At 48.7% G+C, this 20,180-nt stretch overlaps 1 protein-coding gene and 1 long non-coding RNA gene across 6 annotated transcripts in view; one reads left to right on the forward strand and one right to left on the reverse strand.

The window, feature by feature from the left end:
• The window catches only part of ZC3H7B (zinc finger CCCH-type containing 7B), a 43,825-nt gene that overhangs the window by 22,724 nt on the left and 921 nt on the right, over positions 1–20,180 (forward strand). For 3 of the 5 annotated variants that reach the window (XM_048300403.1, XM_048300406.1, XM_048300404.1), the window contains 12 exons: positions 53–111; positions 1,019–1,181; positions 1,266–1,427; positions 2,280–2,485; positions 3,910–4,010; positions 4,691–4,872; positions 8,460–8,545; positions 13,920–14,053; positions 15,633–15,738; positions 16,791–16,899; positions 18,588–18,721; positions 19,507–19,670. In XM_048300403.1, the coding sequence (XP_048156360.1) occupies positions 53–111; positions 1,019–1,181; positions 1,266–1,427; positions 2,280–2,485; positions 3,910–4,010; positions 4,691–4,872; positions 8,460–8,545; positions 13,920–14,053; positions 15,633–15,738; positions 16,791–16,899; positions 18,588–18,721; positions 19,507–19,670 (1,606 nt within the window). The remainder of the gene's footprint in view (positions 1–52; positions 112–1,018; positions 1,182–1,265; positions 1,428–2,279; positions 2,486–3,909; positions 4,011–4,690; positions 4,873–8,459; positions 8,546–13,919; positions 14,054–15,632; positions 15,739–16,790; positions 16,900–18,587; positions 18,722–19,506; positions 19,671–20,180) is intronic. The other 2 variants (XM_048300405.1, XM_048300407.1) reach the window with 1 other exon arrangement.
• The window catches only part of LOC125324489, a 38,256-nt gene that overhangs the window by 929 nt on the left and 17,147 nt on the right, over positions 1–20,180 (reverse strand). The window contains exon 3 of the long non-coding RNA XR_007203004.1: positions 10,262–15,825. This is a non-coding gene — a long non-coding RNA (uncharacterized LOC125324489). The remainder of the gene's footprint in view (positions 1–10,261; positions 15,826–20,180) is intronic.

Below are 20,180 nucleotides of genomic sequence, written 5' to 3' on the forward strand. Positions count from 1 at the left end.
GTGAAATTATTGTTTTTGTTTTGTGCGCCTCTTTTCCCCTTCTTTTGCCTAGAAGAAACTAGCTCTCAGGAACTGCGACACCCACCTGGCAGCCAAAAACCAGCCCCAGTGGTGAGTGAGCTACTGCCCCGTGCTGACGTCCCAGGGGGCTCTGGAGCCAAGGTAGTAGTGGTGGTAGTAGTGGTCACTTGGGTGATGTAGGTAATTTGGGCACCTCTTCTTACCCTGCCTTGGTGAGTGTTGCCTCCCATGTTGTGGCAAGGCAGGTAAAGATTCCCCCAGAGTCAGTAGGAAGACATTTGTTCCATCTCTGTTTTTATCCATAAGTGCATATTGCCAAGGTAAACATGGTGTGACCAAGGTTTTAGGGTCAGCAGGGGATCATGGAGGCCGGTGTCCCACTGTATCTGGCAGCCACAAAATGCTCAAGGATGGGGCAGAGCAAGCCAACTTTGACTTACGACTACTAAAGTTCTTTGCTGCTCTCTGCCCCTGTCAGGAGCCTTCTCCAGATGTTCTGCCTCTGTCCTATGTCTCCAGTCTTGGAGAAAAAGGGGAGGATTAGCAAGCTTGGAACGGAACTTATTCTGGAGTTCCTATCACCTGCTGGCCCTATTAACATCAATGTGAATGTCCCTGAAGATTGACTGATAAGCAGTTTGGGTTTTTTCTTAGGTTGGGATAAGGTTGATTTAAAAGTCTTTCATTGCAGAGTAGGTTACAGTGGAAGGAATGGGAAGGAGTGAGGGGGGCATTTTGTTCTGTGGATCATGATAGAAAACTGGGGTCTCTTACCAGCAGGAAAGAGGCCTGTATTTGAACTGAACATAGCACAGTGTTCATTCTCTTTGTAAAAGTTGCACGCTTCTCTTCTGGAAATGTCATTTCAGATGTGAACATTTTGATGAGAGAGGAAATGAAAAGGTTTTGAGAGACTGGAGCAGGGCAGGGGGTTAGAGAGGTTTCTTGCCCTTATGGTTGCAGAGCTGAACAGAGAGGTATGTGTGTTTTCACTCAGGTTAGCCTTGGTGGGACGAGTCACCCAGCTGTCCCCAAGGCCACCGAGCACCTGCTGTCCCAGCCAGAACCAGTAATGCCCAACACAGCCCTGCTGGTGAAGAACCCCCTGGCATCTACTCATGTTTTCAAACAAGCCTGTCATATCTGCTACCCCAAAACAGGTGATGCATTTGCTTTGCCACCAGAGCACTGGCACAGACTAGGAATTGGCTTTCCCCAGGCTGATGGGTTATTCTTTCTGGCAGGGCCCAAGGCTGGTGATTACACCTATCGGGAAGGCTTGGAGCACAAGTGCAAGCGGGACATCCTGCTGGGCAGGCTGAAGAACTCAGAAGACAAGACCTGGAAGAGGATCCGTCCTCGCCCAACCAAAACCAACTTTGTAGGATCCTATTATCTGTGCAAAGGTGATCTGTGGCGGTTGGTCACCGGGAAGGGGCTGTGTCAGGGGAGACTGGAGGCAAATTCTGTTGGATATTGCCTGCTAGCTGTAGGGTCTCCTGTCCCATCAGTAGCCTATGGACTGGATGGCTCAGTACAGTGAAGGGCAATGAGCTGCTATGTTGTGAAGAGCAGGCAGCTTCTAAAGTGGTGGAGCAGAAGAGTTCCAAAGGCTCAGTGAGGTGCTGCGCACAGTCGAGCGCTCAGAGCTGCTCTGCTGACATGGGCTTTACTGAGAACCTGTCCCCTGTATGTGTGCTCACATTAGTCCCACTCAACCCAGCTGCCCCATGGCAGGGCTGTGGTTCTGCCTAGGGAAAAGCATTCTCTCCCTGCTCCTTTGCTCCAGCCCATCCCACCGTGCATGCAGACAGTGTGACCAGACTGGTTCCCTGAGGCAGTGTCATTACAGAGTACCTAATAAGGTACTGGGGAGATTGCAAGAGCCAAGCTAAAATGGCTCCTTACTGCTGGGCCTATGGGAGAACTTAATCTGTATTGGCTTTAAAGGGGTTAATTAAGTCATGATCTGTCCCTGGCCAGGCACTGAATTAAAGCTCGCCTCTGTTTTGAGATGGTTTCCACCATAGCAGCATTACTGGAGACTCTCACCATTCAGTAGTTTTCATTAACTTTCCCGAATGTCTTGATATAGGTGAACTTGGGAGGAGATGTCTTTTCCTTTTTCTTTTAGCTCTGTGTTTTCTTGCTTTCAGTTCCTTGTGAGGCACGGGCAGTGGGAGGAGATGAGAGAGAGTTTAGTTTCTGACTGGGCTGCCCTGCCTGTGTGGTGGTGTGTGCTGTTTGTTGCTTTGTAGATATGCTTAACAAGCAGGACTGTAAGTACGGGGATAACTGCACCTTCGCGTACCACCAGGAAGAGATCGACGTGTGGACGGAGGAGAGGAAGGGGACCCTCAACCGTGACCTCCTCTTTGACCCGCTAGGTGGGATCAAGCAGAGCAGCCTCACAATTGCCAAGCTCCTCAAAGAACATCAGGGCATCTTCACCTTCCTCTGTGAGGTACAGAACTGGTGGGAGGGGGCAGGCATCCATCATCGCTTCAGTATGTATCTGGACCACTGATATGTTGATAGTTGCCACCATGAAAATATGGTGGGATGACTCGTACAACTGGAGTGCTGCAATGATGGCTGTAAACTCTTCAGGAGGGACAGGTGAGGAAGGAGAGGCAGCAGGGGAGCCCTGTGTGTTAGGGGGTGTTTTGACTGTCTAGAGTTTAACGATGACGACGATAGGGTTGAGTGGTTACGGGTAGGAACTGGGGGAAAGGCCAACAAGGTGGGAGTCTGTTACAGACCACCCAACCAGGGTGAAGAGGCAGACAAATTATTCTATAGGCAGATGGGAGAAGTCTCATAATTGTTGGCCCTTTTTCTTGTGGGGGACTTCAACTTACCAGGTGTCTGCTGGAAGTACAACACAGCAGAGAGGAAACAGTCCAGGAGGCTCCTGGAGTGTGTGGAAGATAACTCCTGACACAGCTGGTGAGGGAGACAACTAGGGAAGGCATCCTCTGGGCCTGTGGTTTGTGAACAGAGAAGGACTGGTGCGTGATACGATGGTTGGAAGCCGTCTTGGGCACAGCAATCATGCAATGATAGAATTCTCAGTTCTTGGAGAAATAAGGAGAGGGGTCAGCAGAGCTACCACCCTGCCACTTCACCTTCTGAAGGGCAGACTTTAGCCTATTTAGGAGCCTGGTTGACAGAGTACTGGAGGGAAAAGGAGTCCAGGAAGGTTGGACATTCTTCAAGAAGGAAATCTTAAAGGTGCGGAGTAGGCCACCACCCTGCTCCCAGAAGGACAGTGAGCACTGTATGCAGCTGTGTAGGAGAAAGGAGTTTTCCTCCTCCCTGCAGCTGAACCAGGTGCTTACAGCCTCATGGGATCACCTGTCTCTTCCTCCATCTTGAGGTGTTGCTTTGAATTGTAATTTAGCCCCAGTTACTTTAGAAATCGGAATTCCATAATGCAAAAAATGCCCACTTGATGTCTGTCCAGAGCTCCTGAGTTGGTCAGTTGAGAATTGCCTCATATCATCTTAATGCTCTGCAGCACAGAGTTTCCCATGTTGGCAGCACATGTAAAAGGATGTGTTCTTTGCTGTGAAGTGGCTGTTCTTTTGTTTCTCCCTTGTTCTTGTTCTGTTGTCTAACAGGGAAAGAATATGCGGCTCTGACCAAAATTTTTCCAACCACAACGGAAAATTCTGTTGAGAATAAGCCAAAAAGTGTTTTCTGGAAGCTTTCCCAGAGATTGACTTGCTTTATTTTAAAGCCCTACCACAAAGTTTTCACCACACTTCTTTCTAACTTTGAACATTAGAATAGGCTGACTCTGGTTCTTCTTCCTCTTCCAAGTGAAGTCGCTCTGGTTCACTGCTCTCTAAGATTTTCCCAGTATGCTAATTCTTCTCTTCTCAGATTTGCTTTGACAGCAAACCCCGGATTATCAGCAAAGGGACCAAGGACACACCATCTGTCTGCTCCAACCTTTCTGCAAAACACAGTTTCCATGACAACAAGTGAGTGAACAATTTTTTCTCCTGATGGGAACCATCTCTCACAAGTCCAGCCAGTTTAACTCCAGGGCGCTGGTCTCTTTCTTCCTTTCTTCCCTATGGGTTCCAATCATAGGACAGCTCAAATCATGATAAATAGCACTATGAGCTTCACCCTGCATGTTTGCTCCTGGTGCTGAGGGATTTCAGGCATCAGCAAAGCCGTTTGGAGTCAGTCTGTTGAGTTTTCTATTGACTTAATTTGCCTTTCAGTTTGGTCTTTACAAAAAGGTCAAAACAAAGATCCTCTAGCTCAAGATCCTGCCTCTGACTGTCTGGTAGTGAATGTTTAGGAAAACAAGTATAACAAACATGTCAACTACACAGTCATACAATTCCGTCGGTTCCTGGCAACCTGAGACGTAGGGACTTTCTGAACCGGAGGAGTTGGTATCTTTGCTGTGTACTTTGAAACGTCTGATTCTCTGAACTTAAGCAGAGCATCACCCATGTGCTGAAGGTGAAAATAACTACCCAGGCTTGATAGGGTGGGAGGGCAGGGGTTTGCTTTTCCCAGAGGAAATCTGTCTCTCCTGGAATCAATTTGCTTGTGCCCTTTTCCTGCCTTGTCAAATGTCTAGATGTCATATGTAAGGAGGAGGTGGGGAGGGTTTGATCCACTGGTGCTTCTTGTTTTTCTGCAGGTGTCTGGTCCACATTGTGCGTTCCACCTCCCTGAAATATTCCAAGATCCGTCAGTTCCAGGAGCACTTCCAGTTCGACGTGTGCCGACATGAGGTGCGTTACGGCTGCCTGCGTGAGGACAGCTGCCACTTTGCTCACAGTTTCATTGAGCTCAAGGTCTGGCTGCTGCAGCAATATTCAGGTGAGTGTGACTTGGCTGGTGTTGTGTATACCTGAGTTTCTTCCAGTGTGTACCCAGGGCCAGTTGAGAGGGGAAGAAGGTGATTTGGGAGTACTGAGACGGTGTCACTCACTTGTGCATATTACTTACTCTGCCTCCTCAGGGACACAGAAGAGAGGACCAAGGTGTTCTGTGAGGTGATTTGGCCCTTGTCCATTTACAGGAGCAGTGTTGTTATAATTTGCAGACCAGAAAGCCTTTCCCTTGGGACCAGCTGAATAAATTAAAATTATAATTAGGTAGAGCTGAATCCCAAGAGGTGTTTGGTGCTTAGATCTTGTGCAAATGGCAGTTGGACTCCTGAGTGAACATCTGCTGCAGTGAGAATGGCAGCATGTACAGGTGACAAAGCAGTTGGTTATGTAAAGAAGGCTGTGCATCTCCAGTTTCTCAAAACCAATTCACCAACAGCAAGATAATTGGTGTTTCCCAAAAAGCCTTTGATGACATGCCTCAGGAGAGGGTTTTACAGAGATTGTACTCAGGGAAAGCATATAATGACACTGCCACATCTAGCACTTTGAGTCCTGTCTCTTTGTCTGTCTGACATATTGGAAGTTTTCTCTGGCTGCTCTCCTGTTGGCTGTGTAGATACTGGTCCACCCACAGTGCTACCTACATGCTTTTTCACCACAGGGTCTCATTTAGTGCAACACCCAGCCTGGTAATGGGAGTACTTCAGAGAGGAAACACATTATGGATGTTTCTCACCATTCTTTGATGTCATAATTGATGTTTAGTGCAGTCCTTGGCCCTGGCTTCAGCTCATGAGGGACAGTGATGAATAAGTAGCACACTGTGGCAAATGCCATCTTTAATCTTTCCATTTGCCCTCATTTACTTGTGGCCTCAGGAAATTAAAAAATTACAGCTCTGGAGTTTCTAAGATAGCACATTGCCTGTGAGTCGTGGGCCACCATTGCTGCCCATTGCATGCTTGTGATACTGCTCATTGTACTCCGGGCACTCTAATATTCAAGTACCTTGCTTTTTTCCCCATCCCATGGTTGGTTTATTTTTGTTGTTTTGGTTTGGTTTTGTTATTCGAAAAGTTTCTTTGCTTCCTTCTTCCTTCTCTCTCTGTTTCTTCCTCTTCATCCTGCAGAAGAAATAGACTGATTTTTTTCTTCTTGCCTTCTTTACTTGAAGAAATGATTTCAAAGGGGAAGCTGAGGAGATGAAACAAGCCGTGAGTTAAGCTGCAGAGGTGATCATTAAGCCTTGTGCTTATTTCCACCTTTTCCAGCAATAGGAGAGATGTTATCTTGTGGGGTATTTTTCTGCAGGGCTGTGTGTATGAGTCTGCTTTCCTTGTGAGTTTGCCTTCCTGGAGTAGCAGTTTATTACCTCTCCTAAGTGTAGTCTTCATTATGGAAACCGAGATTAAAGGCAGTTGTTGCCATTCTCTGGGAATGCTTTAGCTGTGGAGCAGAAAGTTTCATTTGGGCACTATTTGCTCAGCAAGAATAGGAAGAGGGCAGCTTACATTTGAAACACTTCACAGCCATTTGAGCAATTACAGAACTTTTGGCTTTGTTCATGGGGATAAAGGATTGTATTAGTGGAGTAAAGGTTCCCAAGATCTGAAAATTGGACAGGCAGGACTATTTTCTTGTTCACTGTGGCTTTTCACAGACATCTCTTGCTATCTTCTTACACCAGTGGTAATAACAGACTCTTTGTCTTCACTAATGATGTTGCAAAAGATGCTGAAGTATTACAAGTAATCAACACATGGGCCTTTTGGTTCCCAGATCATTTCTGTGTAATGGTTCATGCTTTGGAAAGCTGGTAGATTGGAAACCATCCTTTCACATTTGGGAGGGTTTTTCTTTCCCAACCACCACATTTCTAGACTGTATTGTTGAGTTAGTTCAGACTTCTGGAACTGGAAGAAGGCAGTCACAAGAACTACGTTTGAAATTCAGTCTTCTGACAAGACCTTTATATGCTTCCCCCTTTGGTTCTGCACCCCAAGGATTACAGGTGTGCAGAATGGAGAAGGTGGGAGCTGCTTCAGCCCTTTCCCTGCCAGGTCCCGTGCAGCATGTTAACTTTTTGATGCAGTTTTCCCAGCTGTAGAGGTTTTGTCCCCAAAGTACAAATCAGCATTGTGTCCAACGCTGGAGTACTTGGACATGGAAGAGGGAATTGCAATTTTTCCAACTCTACACCATTTCTTCTGGGATTAATGGTTAAGAAGTAGAATATTCACCAACAGCTCTGATCTGTGAGCAGTACCAGCTATGCAATAGCTGCCATTTTAAAGGCCTGAGCAAATGTTCTTAAAGAATGGTGAAGTTCCCTGAATGCTTTTCATCCTGTTCAAGCCCTGTGCAAATGGCAGTAGTGTTGCCTGACAGGGACATGAACAGCCAAAATCACAGATAGGAAAACTGAGGTCAGGAATGCTGTAACTTACCCAAGCTACACACAGCCTAAGCTGAGATGAAAACTTGTGTTCAGTGGCCCTTAAGTTCTGGAACGTGCTGTCTCCCAGATCAATGGTTGTGTTTATGTAATGCTCCTGGGCAACACCTCACTTCAGTAATAAAAGCTGTAGGCATTAGCAAAGCAATCAAATTTGCAGTGTCTGTGTCCTGGGGATATTGCATCAAGGCCTTCCTCAGCACCCCTCTTGTTGCAGTCAGCTGCCTGTGCAAGATACTTGCTTCAGTTTGTTTTGGCAGCTATCTTGGGTCTTTAGGCCACTTAATAACTTGAACACCCATCTAGCTGGCTGGTGCTAACAGAGGCTGTTCCCTCACCACTTGAGCTGGTCAGGAGCTAATTCCTTTGATAAAGTCTGGCCAATCCTTTCTCTTGTTGTCTGATGTTGTATTTCTAATATCTGAGACCTTGCAGATCTTTCCTTGCTTGTTACTTACTAGCAGCTGTTTCTTGGTTGGTTTTGCACTGTCGGTCATTCCTTGCTGCCTAGGTTGTGCTTGGTGTCTATATGTGTTGAATTTCAACTTTCCTCTTCACCTGTTGATTAATGGGGAGCCCCCTCAACTTGAAGGCTAATTAAAAATCCCAGCAGGTAAGAGGTGAGACTTCTGGGGTCTTGGAGATGCTAGATGTCTCATTGGGTATCTGTGATCTTCCAAGCTAGAGGCAAAAACTCCATATACCACAGATCAACAGGAACAAAGCATTGCCTTTAGGACTTTGGTACAATCTGGTGATATGGTGTTGGGGGACAGCCTTGGTCAAGCTCTTGACCCTAGTGAAGAATTACTGGCTTGGAGGCAGTGTCTGGGTCGTTTGCAGACTGCCTGAGCAGAAAGCCAGGTCTGAACAAGCCCAGGAGACCGAACTCTTCTCCTTTTGTTTGGCTTGTGTAGAGAGTAGCTTCCTTAGCAAGGGATTAGACATGTTCTGTGGTGGGTCCTGTCACAACTCAGTCCTGACATTACCAGGGGGACTGTTGGGAGCTGTCAGCCCCTCAGGGGTTACTAAGCCCAAACTAAGAAGTCCTGCAACCCCTCCCTCTCTCCTCTTGGCCAAAACAGTATGGCTCAGTTCTGTCTCCTTTTTGTTCCCAGGAATGACCCATGAAGATATTGTGCAGGAGTCTAAGAAGTACTGGCAGCAGATGGAGGCACATGCCAGCAAACCAGCCAACAGCGTGGTAAGTAAGGCCCATCTAAGGCTTGGAGCCTGATTTTGCTCCCAATGGTTACAGCCCTTTCTCTCCTTTTCTCCCACTGCTGTGCCTGACAGGTCCCAGGCAGACCAGGATGGCCATTGAGGTGGAGGACAGCTGAGAGCTTTCTTGGTTGCAGTGCTGGTTCTGAGCTTTGTGCCTTGTTTTGCAGTGTTGTTATCTGCTTTGTTCCCTGCCAGGGTGAAGCCTCCAGGTCACCGAGGGCAACACACAGAGAATGGTGTTTCCTGTGACACCTTGCTGGTGAAACTGGGAGATCTTGGGGCAGTGGCCACACAGTGGGGGCCAAATGTGTCCTGCTGCCAAGGGAGTGGCAAGGGAGCATAGAACAGTTTGAAGGACTCTTAAGGAATGACTCATGACCTATAGGACTGATCTAAATGCAGGAGTGGGGGCAACTGGCAGCCCGGGTGCTGTTGAGGCGGGGCAGGTGGTGCTTTACCAGGAGGAGGCTGGGAGCTTTGCCTTTATTTTGCCACTTTGCCTCTCAGTGTGGAGGGCTGCACCCTCCAGCACTGCCAGGAGCATACCAGGGCAGTGCGAGAGGGGTTACAAGCAAAGGGCTCTTCTTTGTTTACTTTCTCCCATCTTGTTGGCTATGGGCAGGGCTGCTTTAGCCTTTTTTTTTACCCCACAGGGGATTTCTGTACTGTAGGAGCAGAGCCCACCCAGTGAGGACAATTCCCAGTCCAGTCCTGAGGTTGAACTAAAGCAGTTTTTGCCATCAGAACAGGGAATTTTTGCCATTAGAACAGGAGGATAGTGGGGAAAGTGTTGTAAATCCTTTTTGTTCCCACTTGACAGCTTTCTTTAGCCTTGGTGAGCCTACGCTTGCCATCTCTTGGCCTGTGCCTTACTGTCCAAGCAAGAGTGTTTCACCTTTGTGTGGGACCTGTCACCTAGGAGTGCCTCTGCAGAGACCAGCACCAAGTGCAGTCTGTAAGCACCCTGCAGAGGAGGTGGTTTATAGCAGAGGAATCCGAGTTACTCATGTGTGATGTTTAGCTGCTGGTTTTTGTCTTGGTTGTGTGTCAACAGAAGTGTTCTGAAGGCTGTAGGGCACTGATGCTGGGGAAGCATCTGTGGGAAGGTCTGATGGGGGTAGCTTAGCCCAACAGGAAAGATGCAGGTGACTGCACTGACACTTGCAGTGGGCTCTGTGTCCTCCTATGCACTGGTTATGCTGCATGAGATGAATTCATCCTCCAGGGGATGCTCAGCAATAAACCTGTGCAGCTGTTGTGGTCTGAAACGGTTGGAGGAGAGGAATGGGAAGCAGCAGTCCAGAATAACCAAGGTCTCTAGTTCCCAAAACTGTCTGACTTGCTTAAGGAATATGTTCTAGGATGATCTGAATGGTCCCTGCAGCCAGAGCTGGCTGTGATCTCTTTCTGCCTGGTGTGGGGACAGAGGCAGTGGCCTGAATCTCCACATGGGAGGAAACTAAGTGTGAATTTGCAGCAGTTTGTGACAGCAGTTGCATTTATATCAGCAATCCCTGTTCCACATGTGTGCCTTGCCCCAAGAGCACAGTCCAGAGATTGGTTCTGTCCTGCCTGCTGTGAATCTACCTGTATTTTCCAGAAAGCTCTGTCTTGCCATTCTCTGTGCATAATGAGGGGATAAAAAAAAGATAAATGGACAGCTGTTTTCCTGTAAGCCTTGCAGCTTCAAACTCACCTTTGGCTGGCGGTGCTGCTGCTGGAAGAATAAGCTACACAGCAGGCATGGTCAGAGCATGTCCTCTGAAGCACGTGGAATCTGGATGCTAAGGGTTCCATTTCTGGCTGCTGGGGCTTGCAGGGGGCAGAGGATTGGGAAATGAAATGCCAGAGCCTGCTACATTAGGGGATGGGCAGAGAGCTACAGTTTCTGGGCCCTGTGGGCCGTGCTAGGGCTGATGGCCAGTGGCAAAGTCTGGCTGTGCCCCACAAATGCCTGTCACAGAGCTGGACTGCACCCACCACCCTTCCAGGGTGCAGAGGCAAAGCAGCAGCTGTGTTGGTACAGTCAGAAAGTGCCTACCAGCAGCACCACCAGCTCTCTGTAGGGATTGGCAGCCTGGCGCTGGCACTGTGCAGGGAGACAGCCAAGTCAGTCAGATGCATCTGTTTGCAGTAGCACACCATGGCTTTGGCAACAGCACGTCCTCAGCCAGAGGGCTGTGCTTTGGGATGAGACCCTGGCTTGCTGCCAAAGACCCTGCAGGCAGGACTAGCTATCTGTTGAGAGGTGTTTACTTTTGCCATTGTTTTTTCCTGTCCAAGCAGGCTAACGTGACTCAGAGTTTTCTCAGCGTCCTTCCAGCTTTCAAAGTTGGCTCCATGGCAAAGACAACTTCCCAGGAGTGCTGTAAAAACAGACCCCTCCTTCCCACCATCCCGTGTGATCCACTCTCACTCCAGTGCCCTCTGGTCAGCGGAAGCAAAGTCATTCTGGGGGATTTTGCTGCAGTTTTGTCACAGCTGCCAGTTGGACTCAGCACCTGGGGCTGTCCAGTTGTGGAGAACAGAGGCAGGCAGCATGCAGGGGCCCAGTAGCTGTGACAGTGAAGGTCAGGAGGCTTAGCAAGAAATGAAGAATTGAGATACATTGCTTGCCAAGCGCCTGCCGGCGATCTTGCACTTGGCCCCACAAATTGGGCCTCACAGCAGATGCTGTAGGAGTAAACCCAGTGGCCACAGATTGAAGAGCCGGTCAGCAGGAGGGGCTGTTGTAGGGAGCTGGATGTCCTCCCATCACATCCCTGCAAACTGAGGGGTTCTAGCCCTCATTTTTTCTGGTTTTCAAGAGCTATTTTGTTTTTATTCCCCTAGCCAGCTGCAGAACCCCCATGAAAGCTGACCTCAGAATTATCAATTTAGGCATGGAGAGGAAAAAAAGTCTCCAATAAGGAGTACTTGCATCTAAGTCCTGCTCACTCAGTTGGAGTAACCTAGGTTACTCAGCTGAGTAACCTAGGCTCCTCGTATATAACCTAGGCTCCTCCTCTCCCTGAGCCATGTGGCTCCTCCAGAGAAAATATCAGTGTTGCTGAGAGGGGTTCCTGAAGCTGGGAGACATGAGTGGCCATGCAGGGTCTGTTGCTTTCTGCAGAGCCTGAAGTAGAGAGCTGTCGTGCCAAAGACTTGTATTTATTTGGTTGCCATGGTGCATAGCTAGCACTATACTGTCTGGCTTCACAGCAAGGGGTGGTGCCGTAGCCTGTGGCACTTTTGCCTGGCTTCGTCTGCTAGAGCCTCATGTGATATAATTTCCACACTGTTGGTTATCAGCAGCCTGCCAGGTATGTGTCTTGCCTTTACAAATAGAGTCATGTAGCATTAACAGCAGCCGCTTTGATTTTTTGCTTGGCTCCTAATCCGCTGGGAGCATACATGCCCACTGACTGACCAGCAGTCTGCGCAACTCAATGAAGAAATGCATGGGGCTTCTTTTGGTTAAGAATTTGTGGAAAAAGCAGCCCAGATTACCAGAACTACCTGAGAGGTATTTCTCTCTGATCTCTTGTCCCTTCTGGAGACACTCAGTTTTTAGTTTTGCTGGGTCAGTAGGTTTGAGCAAAGCTTCCTGGCAGTGCTGAGAGATATGTCACCAGGAGGATAGCATGGGGTGGATAAAAGGGAATATGCCAGCAGTGCCATTTTGTTACCATAGGCCTGTAGGTTTGATGGGTCAGTAGTGAGCTGTAGTGGAATTTCCTTTGGAGACCAAGTGGAGATTAAAACTTCTATTCAAAGGCCACACATCTGAGAGGGAGGCACCTTATTGCCTTCCATGGTAGCCCAGGTCTTAACTCTGTTCATCCCACAGCCAGCCACTTTGATGTGTTCTCGGTGGTCACCAGCACAGGTGACAGCTGACAGCAAGTGATGAATGAGTCATGTGCTGGGAGCCACCAGAAAGGTCATTCTTGCAGATGAGTAGGCCAGAATCTCTGCTGCTTTTCAAAAGAGATGCTGGTTCTCTCGGAGGGTCCTTTGGCTGGAACATCAGAGAACTGATGGCCCCTTGTAGGCAGCACAGGCAAGGTCAGCTCCTCGGTCAGCTTTCCACAGTGACAGAGGACCTTTTATATGTCAGCTCTGGTTCTACAAAGGACTAGGTCTGGAGGATGCAGAGTGGTAGTTGATAGCTGATGTGGTGTCTCCTGGGAAGTGCTTTGATTCTGTGTTGCCTGTGCTTGCTGTTTTCCCTTCACGAAGGGATGCAGCCAGGCTCCATGCTGCTGCTAATCAATTGCTGGCAGAAACCTGCTTTCAGGGACATGGCTTGCGTGTCTGTTTATTGTGAGATGCTCGGGTTAGAGTCAAGGCATGGCAGATGGGACAGGCTGCTGATGTGGCTGACAGTCACAGAATTGTTTTGCTAGTGCATGACCTTTGTGCTTCATGGCCAGCTCGATGGCCAGGGTGTTCTCTTGTACTCTCACATACTCCCGTGCTCAGGGCCCCTGGCATCCAGTCGGGTTTATTCTTTGGTTTGGAAATGAACTGGAGACACCAGCCTCATGTTCTTCCAGTGGTGATACAGAATGCAAACAGTTTTCCAGAGATTTGCTGAGAAAACATGAGGCAGCAGGGATATGAGATTGGCTCCTTTTCTTTTTCCTTCTCCACAATCCATTAGTCATAATCCCAAACCAGCCTTCTCAGGTGGGGTGGGGGCGAAAAGTGCAGTGGCTGAGAAGATGTGAAATATGTGCATTGTACCTCTGTCCGGAGTCTGTGATTTAACTGCCTGTGAAACCCAATGCAGAGGAACTGTGAGAGATGGAAACCTGCCCAGAAACGGCTTGGAAGGATATCTAGAAGAGGACCCAGCTCTGACTTCATGGTGTCAAATGTTAGGTGTGACATGAGCTTCTTGGTCCAAAATCAGAAGTTTTGCGTCCTGCGTTATGACGTGGTCCAGCTTCCTCCCAAGGGGGCTCTTCCAGCTGTGTGACCGAATGCTTTCCACAGGCAGAGTGGGACATGGATTGCCCTCCCTGCAGGGAAGTGGGGATTAAGCTCTGGGGCAGGTCTCACAGAGTTTGTCTGTACACAGAGATACGCTGCAGGGGTTTCACAGCCAGGCCTGGTCAGTGCTGGAAGCTGCCAGGCTGTCTGTGCTTTTGGCCAGATGTCAAAGCCCAGGAAATCATGCTGAAGCAAGCAGTGGTTTTGCTCCTGTCTGGTATCTCATCGGGCCACCAGCTAACACTGGCAAAAGAGAGCTGATTTAATCTGGCTTGTCGCTGGCACACAGGCGTGCAGGGAGCTGCCAGCATCTCCGCGGCAGGTTTGGGGGGTGCATTTTGCCTCTGTTCGCCTGAGGCTGTGGTTCTTTTCCCCAGGCTTCTCCCCGGACTCCCACATCAAGCACCTTTGACCTCCAGATGAAATTTGTATGTGGCCAGTGCTGGAGAAACGGGCAGCTGGTGGAGCCAGATAAAGACCTCAAGTACTGTAGTGCCAAAGCCCCCCACTGGTGAGCAATGCAACCTTCTCTTTCCTCTACCCCTCTTCAAGGGCAGGAATTTTTCATCCTGCCTTCTCCAGGGATTCATTTGGCATCTTTGGAAGAGTCTGTAAGGTTCCCTAGCAGCCTCTCACTGCTCAGGGTGTTTGTCACTATAGCAGGCATTGCAGATAGCTGTTTTCCAGCTTCCATCCCTCTTTACTGTGTGTATTTGCTGCCAGCATCGTGCAGACTGTTACTCCTGGCACATGCAATCCAGCTTCCACAATTCCCTTTTCTCCTAGTTCCTATCATTTCTTCTTAGTAAGGTCACTAACAGAGTTCTCCTCTGCACGTGTTTATACTCTTAGCTGTTTGCAGATGTCTGTCAGGTCACAATTAGCAATGATTCAAGGTATTCTCCTTCCTTTTAAATCAGTTTCCCTTGGCTCCTTCATTGCTTTGGTTGCTCCTCTGTGATGCATGTCATGTCTGTTTGCACCTCTTGACTCCTTGGGCCCATGAGAATGTTTGGTGTGATAGAATCATTGAATCATAGAACGCTTTGGATTGGGAGAGACCTTTAAAGGTCATCTAATCCAGCCGTCCTGCAATGAGCAGGCACATCTTCAACTAGATCAGGTTGCTCAGCCTGACCTTGAATGTTTCCAGGGTTGGGGCACTGCCACCTGTCTGGGTTGTGCCAGTGTTTCAACACCCTCATCATAAAAAATTCCTTTCTTATATCTTGTCTGAATCTACACCCTCTTTCAGTTTCAAGCCACTACCCCTTGTCCCAACACTACAGGCCCTACTAAAAAATGTGTCCCCATCTCTTTTATAAGCCCTCTAGAAGAGAAATATTGGCTGGGAAGTCACTGTTTGGTCATGGAAACTGGCCTGTCTCACCCAGGCAGCCTGCAGGGATAGGATGGAAGGGTTTATAGGACTTCTCTTCCCATAACACAAGCCACAAAGGCACAGTCCAGCTTCCTATTGCAAATGTAACACTTTTGTTGAAGAAGAGACAGAAGCAGCAGTTTCTGGAGGAAGTAAGCAGGTGAGGATTGCTTCCTGGGATGGGAAAAAAGTAACACCTCTTTGTGCAGCTGCTGAATAGAGCTGGGGTTTTTGCTCAGGGTATCTCCTGGTGATCACTTGCTGGAGCTGCAGGAGAATTAATACTTCCTGGCACTGTTCATAAGGCAGTGCTTGTAATGACTTGCATTTCTATTGCACCTTTCAAACAGAAAATATTCCCAAGTGTTTTTCATGGATCTGATTGCACAAGAATTGGCTGTGTCAAAGGGTGGAATGCAGCTGTTTAATAATTTGTGGTGATGCCATGTGAGATTTGGGGGAGATTTTTGTGGTTTTATGAAAAAAGGTACCCCAGGAAATAGGTAATATGTACAGGGAGAAGTCCTCCTAAAACAGCCATCTTGTGTCTTCTCCATCACAGATGTGCGTGTCTAGGAACAGACAGATAGTGCAGGGACAAGCTGGACAGGAGGATCTGCTCATCTCTCAATATTTAAGGGTTTCTGAGGTAAAGAACCCTTGTTCTGCTCTTTCTTATGCCTCTCTTGATTTATTCTCTCTTCTTCAGTTGGACGAAGGAACGCCGTGTCCTGCTGGTGATGTCCAAAGCTAAGAAGAAGTGGGTGTCAGTCCGGCCACTGCCTTCCATCCGCAACTTCCCACAGCAATATGATGTAAGCCCCATGCCCAACATGGCCAGGTGCCCCATCCCTTTCCCTTCCACCACGGTGCAGTGCTTTGAGGGCTGCTCCCTTGAAGACCTGTCAGGGAGGCAAGCACATGATGGCTGAGGTGGGAGGTAAGGACAGACTGATGGCAGCAAAACACATCCATCAAAAAGATGGAGCAGAAAAAGGAGCAGCACCCATTCAAACCACTCTACACACAAATACAAGTTTCCAGTGTTGCTGCTAATGCATAACAGGAACTGTTAATGCATCTCTGGCTGGCACAGGGTTTGGGAATGAAATTTAAGACTCCCCTTAGGTCAGGGTTTCTCAATGTGGGTGAGAGGCGAGATGCTCAGGAGAAGCGTACCCCTGCCTTTGCTGTGACTGTGCTGCTATAGATTGTGAAACTTGCTCACAAAGGGTTTTGAAAGCAAAACTAAGAACTCAGCTAAAAAGCCACATGCTGTGAGGAAAATTACAGATATCCAGCCTCCAACCCCAGCCCCAAATGTGGTGATAGTTCCTCCCTCTCCTTTACTTTTTCCCTGAAAGGAGAAAGCTCCTTCCCCCTACCCTATGGTAGGTCCTGCTTTTGTGCCAAGACAGGGGGAGAGGAGATGATCAGTAAATATGATGTTTGGAAAGCTCATTTTCTCTGGCAATGATACTCTTGGTAGCTGTGTGTGCACTAGTGTGGTCTAAGCAACCTGTAAGGCCACTCTTCACCCACTCAGACATGGCTAGAGAATGAGTCACCTTTGGGGACCAGCAGCTTGATCAGCAGGAGACACTATTGGGTCAGTCCAGGTTGCTCCCTGCTGTTGCCCTGTACCTGCACCCAGTCACCTATGGAAATGGCAACAGGTGCTGAGCTGCCTGTGTGTTTATGTCATCAGGAGACTGGGGAAAAGAAGCATGAATTAATGATATATAAAATACCCTGTTTGCAACCTCTCCTGTGCAATTTAATGCCCCGGCTAGTTATTGAACCCACTTTCCCCTCTAGCAAGGACTGATTGTGCAGATGCTAAATTTTTCTCTCTGTCTTTTAACAGTTGTGTATCCACGCACAGAACGGCAGGAAATGCCAGTATGTGGGCAACTGCTCCTTTGCCCACAGCCCTGAGGAGAGAGACATGTGGACCTTCATGAAGGAAAATAAAAGTGAGTGGGGAAAATGTGGGCCAAAAAGCTTGGGGAGAGGGAAGACGACATTTGGGCAGTGGATAGAGGGTCTGTTAAGACATATTCTTGACAACAGAGATGGAGCTGGACAAGGCTGCTACAATGAGTTTAGGTGGGATTATGGGTCAGGTCTGCCTACAGCTGCTCTTTTCTTAATTGTGCATGTATCTCGAGTCCCTTGCTGTGGGACTAATGCACATTGGTTTTATGTCTTACATTGCTTCACTGCTGCACTCTCTTTCTGCATCACTTCTGAATTCACCCTGTGCTGTTCCTCCAGTTGCCTGTAATGTCCCAGGCTTGGCTCCATATGGAGCTCTGCCAAAGCACCAGTCCTGGCCTGTAGCTGCTCCTGTATCTTTCTTGACTGTCTTCTATCTGCCTTGGCTATCTTACCTATTTCTGCTCATATCCCTTGCTCCTGGGCTGTGGCACTCCCTGCTCATGGCATTGTATTCAAAGGGGTGGAGTTGAGATCCTGAATGAGAACATCGTTGGGTGGTGCCTTTGTGGAGGAACTTGTCTGTATTTAATTCTGCAGGCCTATCTTTTGGGGGATAGTTGAGGGGTTGCCCATGACCTGGACAGCCAGCTCTGTGGCAGAAATCCTTGTTTATTCAGATTAACAGGAAGCTGGGAAAAAAGGGCCAGTTGTCCAGGTGCTCACCTGCCTCTGTCGTAGCTGCTGGAAAGCCTGAAGGATTTCAGGCCTGCCCTGAGTTTTTTTGGTCTATATGATTCTATGGAGGGTCCTTCTCTGTTTAGCCAAACTGTTAGTTGTTGCAGTTCAAATAATTTCATTGCTGGGGCCTTTAAAGCACATCAGACCAGTCTGGGTGTGTTTGCTCAAAGGTGAATCTTCAAATGACAGCATTGCTTCAGTTTGGGGGACTTTGCATTCATTATCCCCAATTGCCTCGAGTTCCTCAGTTACCCATTTAGCAAGGAGTAAATCGCAAATGCATCACACTTAGAGCATCATATCGATGTCTGCAAACATTTGTGTTTCCATAGCCTCTCTCAGGTGCTCATCTTGCAAAGGCAGATGTGTAGTTTAAGCTTCCACCTCAAATTTCCCTTCCCAGAAGTATGCTGAGTGGCTTTTAAATCAAAAGCCACAAGAGACATTGACTGCAGTTCTCTGGGCAGGTTTTGAACTTAGAGCAAGCTATCATTAGGTCTTCCTCCCCTCTGCAGCACTTCCTGTGGCCAGCTTGCTTAAAGGCTCTCCTCCCTCTCTAGTGCTGAGGGTGAAGCTTCGGCTTAGAAGGAAGAGATGGTTCTGAAACCAGCCCCTGCCTTAGCTTCCTGGCTGGGTGAGATGTCTTCTGAGGTCAAGCAGAATCAGGCCTGATGGAGAATCATCTTGTGGGGTGAATTCCAAGGAGATCTTGCGGCACTTTGCCACCTTTCTGAAAAGTTTGTGTGGCTGCTGTCACAGTTGCCCCTTGACTGATAGAAGACATCCCCCATGCCAGGTAGTGTGGTGTGAATTTGGCTCCTTTTCCCAGGGGTCTCATCTGAGGAGGTGACATGGGGCACAGGCCTTCAGTCTGTGCTGCACAGGCAAGGGGAGGGAAGGGCAGCCCCAGCATTTGTCCTTTTTTCATAGCTTGTGCACAGGGTGGGAGGGTGTCTGAGTGGCTTCACGTGTCGCCTTTGTGCAGTACTAGATATGCAGCAGACCTATGACATGTGGCTAAAGAAACACAATCCTGGGAAGCCTGGAGAGGGAACGCCACTCACCTCGCGAGAAGGGGAGAAACAGATCCAGATGCCCACTGACTATGCTGACATCATGGTAATAAGCTGATCTCTTACCCTTCATTTCTCCTCCTCAGTGCTGCCAGCCTGCCTCTCTCCTGTGCTCCAGGTGTGGCTAGTAGGGACTGCATTGCTCTAGTAGAACAGAGCCTGTATTAATGTAGGTTAAATGGACAGCTTGGAGCAGCACAGCAAGGGCACCACAGCTGAAGAAGGAAGAGATCAACCTGGGGTCAGCAAGGCTCTGCAATGGCTTTTCTGTTAATCCTCAGGTCATTAGGATTCCCTTAGGTTCCCTTTTGCATGGGCTCAGCCTTTCTCCAGGGTTCCTGCCTGCTCCTGGGCAAGCTGTCAAAACCACTGCAGGCCTGTCAGAAGAGTGAGAAGCTTGGAGAAGAGCTGGCACAAAAGCCTTGGAAAACTAGAGGCAGATGTGTCTCCTTATGCCAGGGGTGGTACTGATGTAAGGGTCTGTGCTACTGAAGAGTCCTGCATTGCCTTTTAACCTGGGGACCTTGCAGTGAGACCCCACTGGGGCCATCAGCAGGGGCAGGGGGACCGTGTCAATGAACTGAACTGCCCTGTCCCCTGAGCCTGTTTGAGCCGTAGATAAACTCTGACAGAGCATCTCCTCTGTTCCACTTTAGTGTCAGCACAATTCCCTAAAGATGGCATGGCAGAGAAGTGTGGGTAGTCATAGACTGAGTGGAGCTTCCAGGATGCTCTGGAAAGAGAGGGGAGAGGCAGTGCCAGCACAGGGAAGGCCAATGGATGTGGATGTTATTGCACTGACTGGCCCTTTTCCCTGTCTGCATCGGTTAGATGGGTTACCACTGCTGGCTCTGTGGGAAAAACAGCAACAGCAAGAAGCAATGGCAGCAGCACATCCAGTCGGAGAAGCACAAGGAGAAGGTCTTCACTTCAGACAGTGACTCCAGCTGCTGGAGCTACCGCTTCCCCATGGGCGAATTCCAGCTCTGCGAGAGGTACTAGTGTCTCACCTCCCTCCTGTGCCGCTGCTGCAGGGCCAGGGTAACAGGTCCAGGGCCTCTGTCATCCCTCCTCATCCTCTCACAGAGTTCTCAGAGACTTCTGAATGGAAGAGGAGTGGGATGAGATGACAGGTTTGGGTGACGGTGAGGCTGCTGTTGGATCCCAGAGGTGCTCAGCGACAATACTGAGGGGTAAAAGCACATTCCTGAGCATGTGTTGTTAGAAAAGGGGAGGTTCCTGTCTGCACCTGTGCCCTTCATAGCCAGGATGCTCTCAGCTCTCAGGCTGCTGAACAGTCCCCTTGGCCCAGTGCTTGGGGGAATCCCAGGTGCCTTATTAAATGGTTTGAATGTCTCACACCCTCTGAATCAGTACCGTAGGGTGCCTTCAGAAAGCTTGTGATGGTTAAAAATGCCATTTTGGTTAGCAAGAAGGCTCTGTATTTCATGCTGGTTACCTGGCATTTCCTCTCTTGTGCACTGGCTTTTCCTCATCCCTGCTGG

This window comes from Corvus hawaiiensis, chromosome 4 (assembly GCF_020740725.1).
Source record: "Corvus hawaiiensis isolate bCorHaw1 chromosome 4, bCorHaw1.pri.cur, whole genome shotgun sequence".
Lineage (NCBI taxonomy): Eukaryota > Metazoa > Chordata > Aves > Passeriformes > Corvidae > Corvus > Corvus hawaiiensis.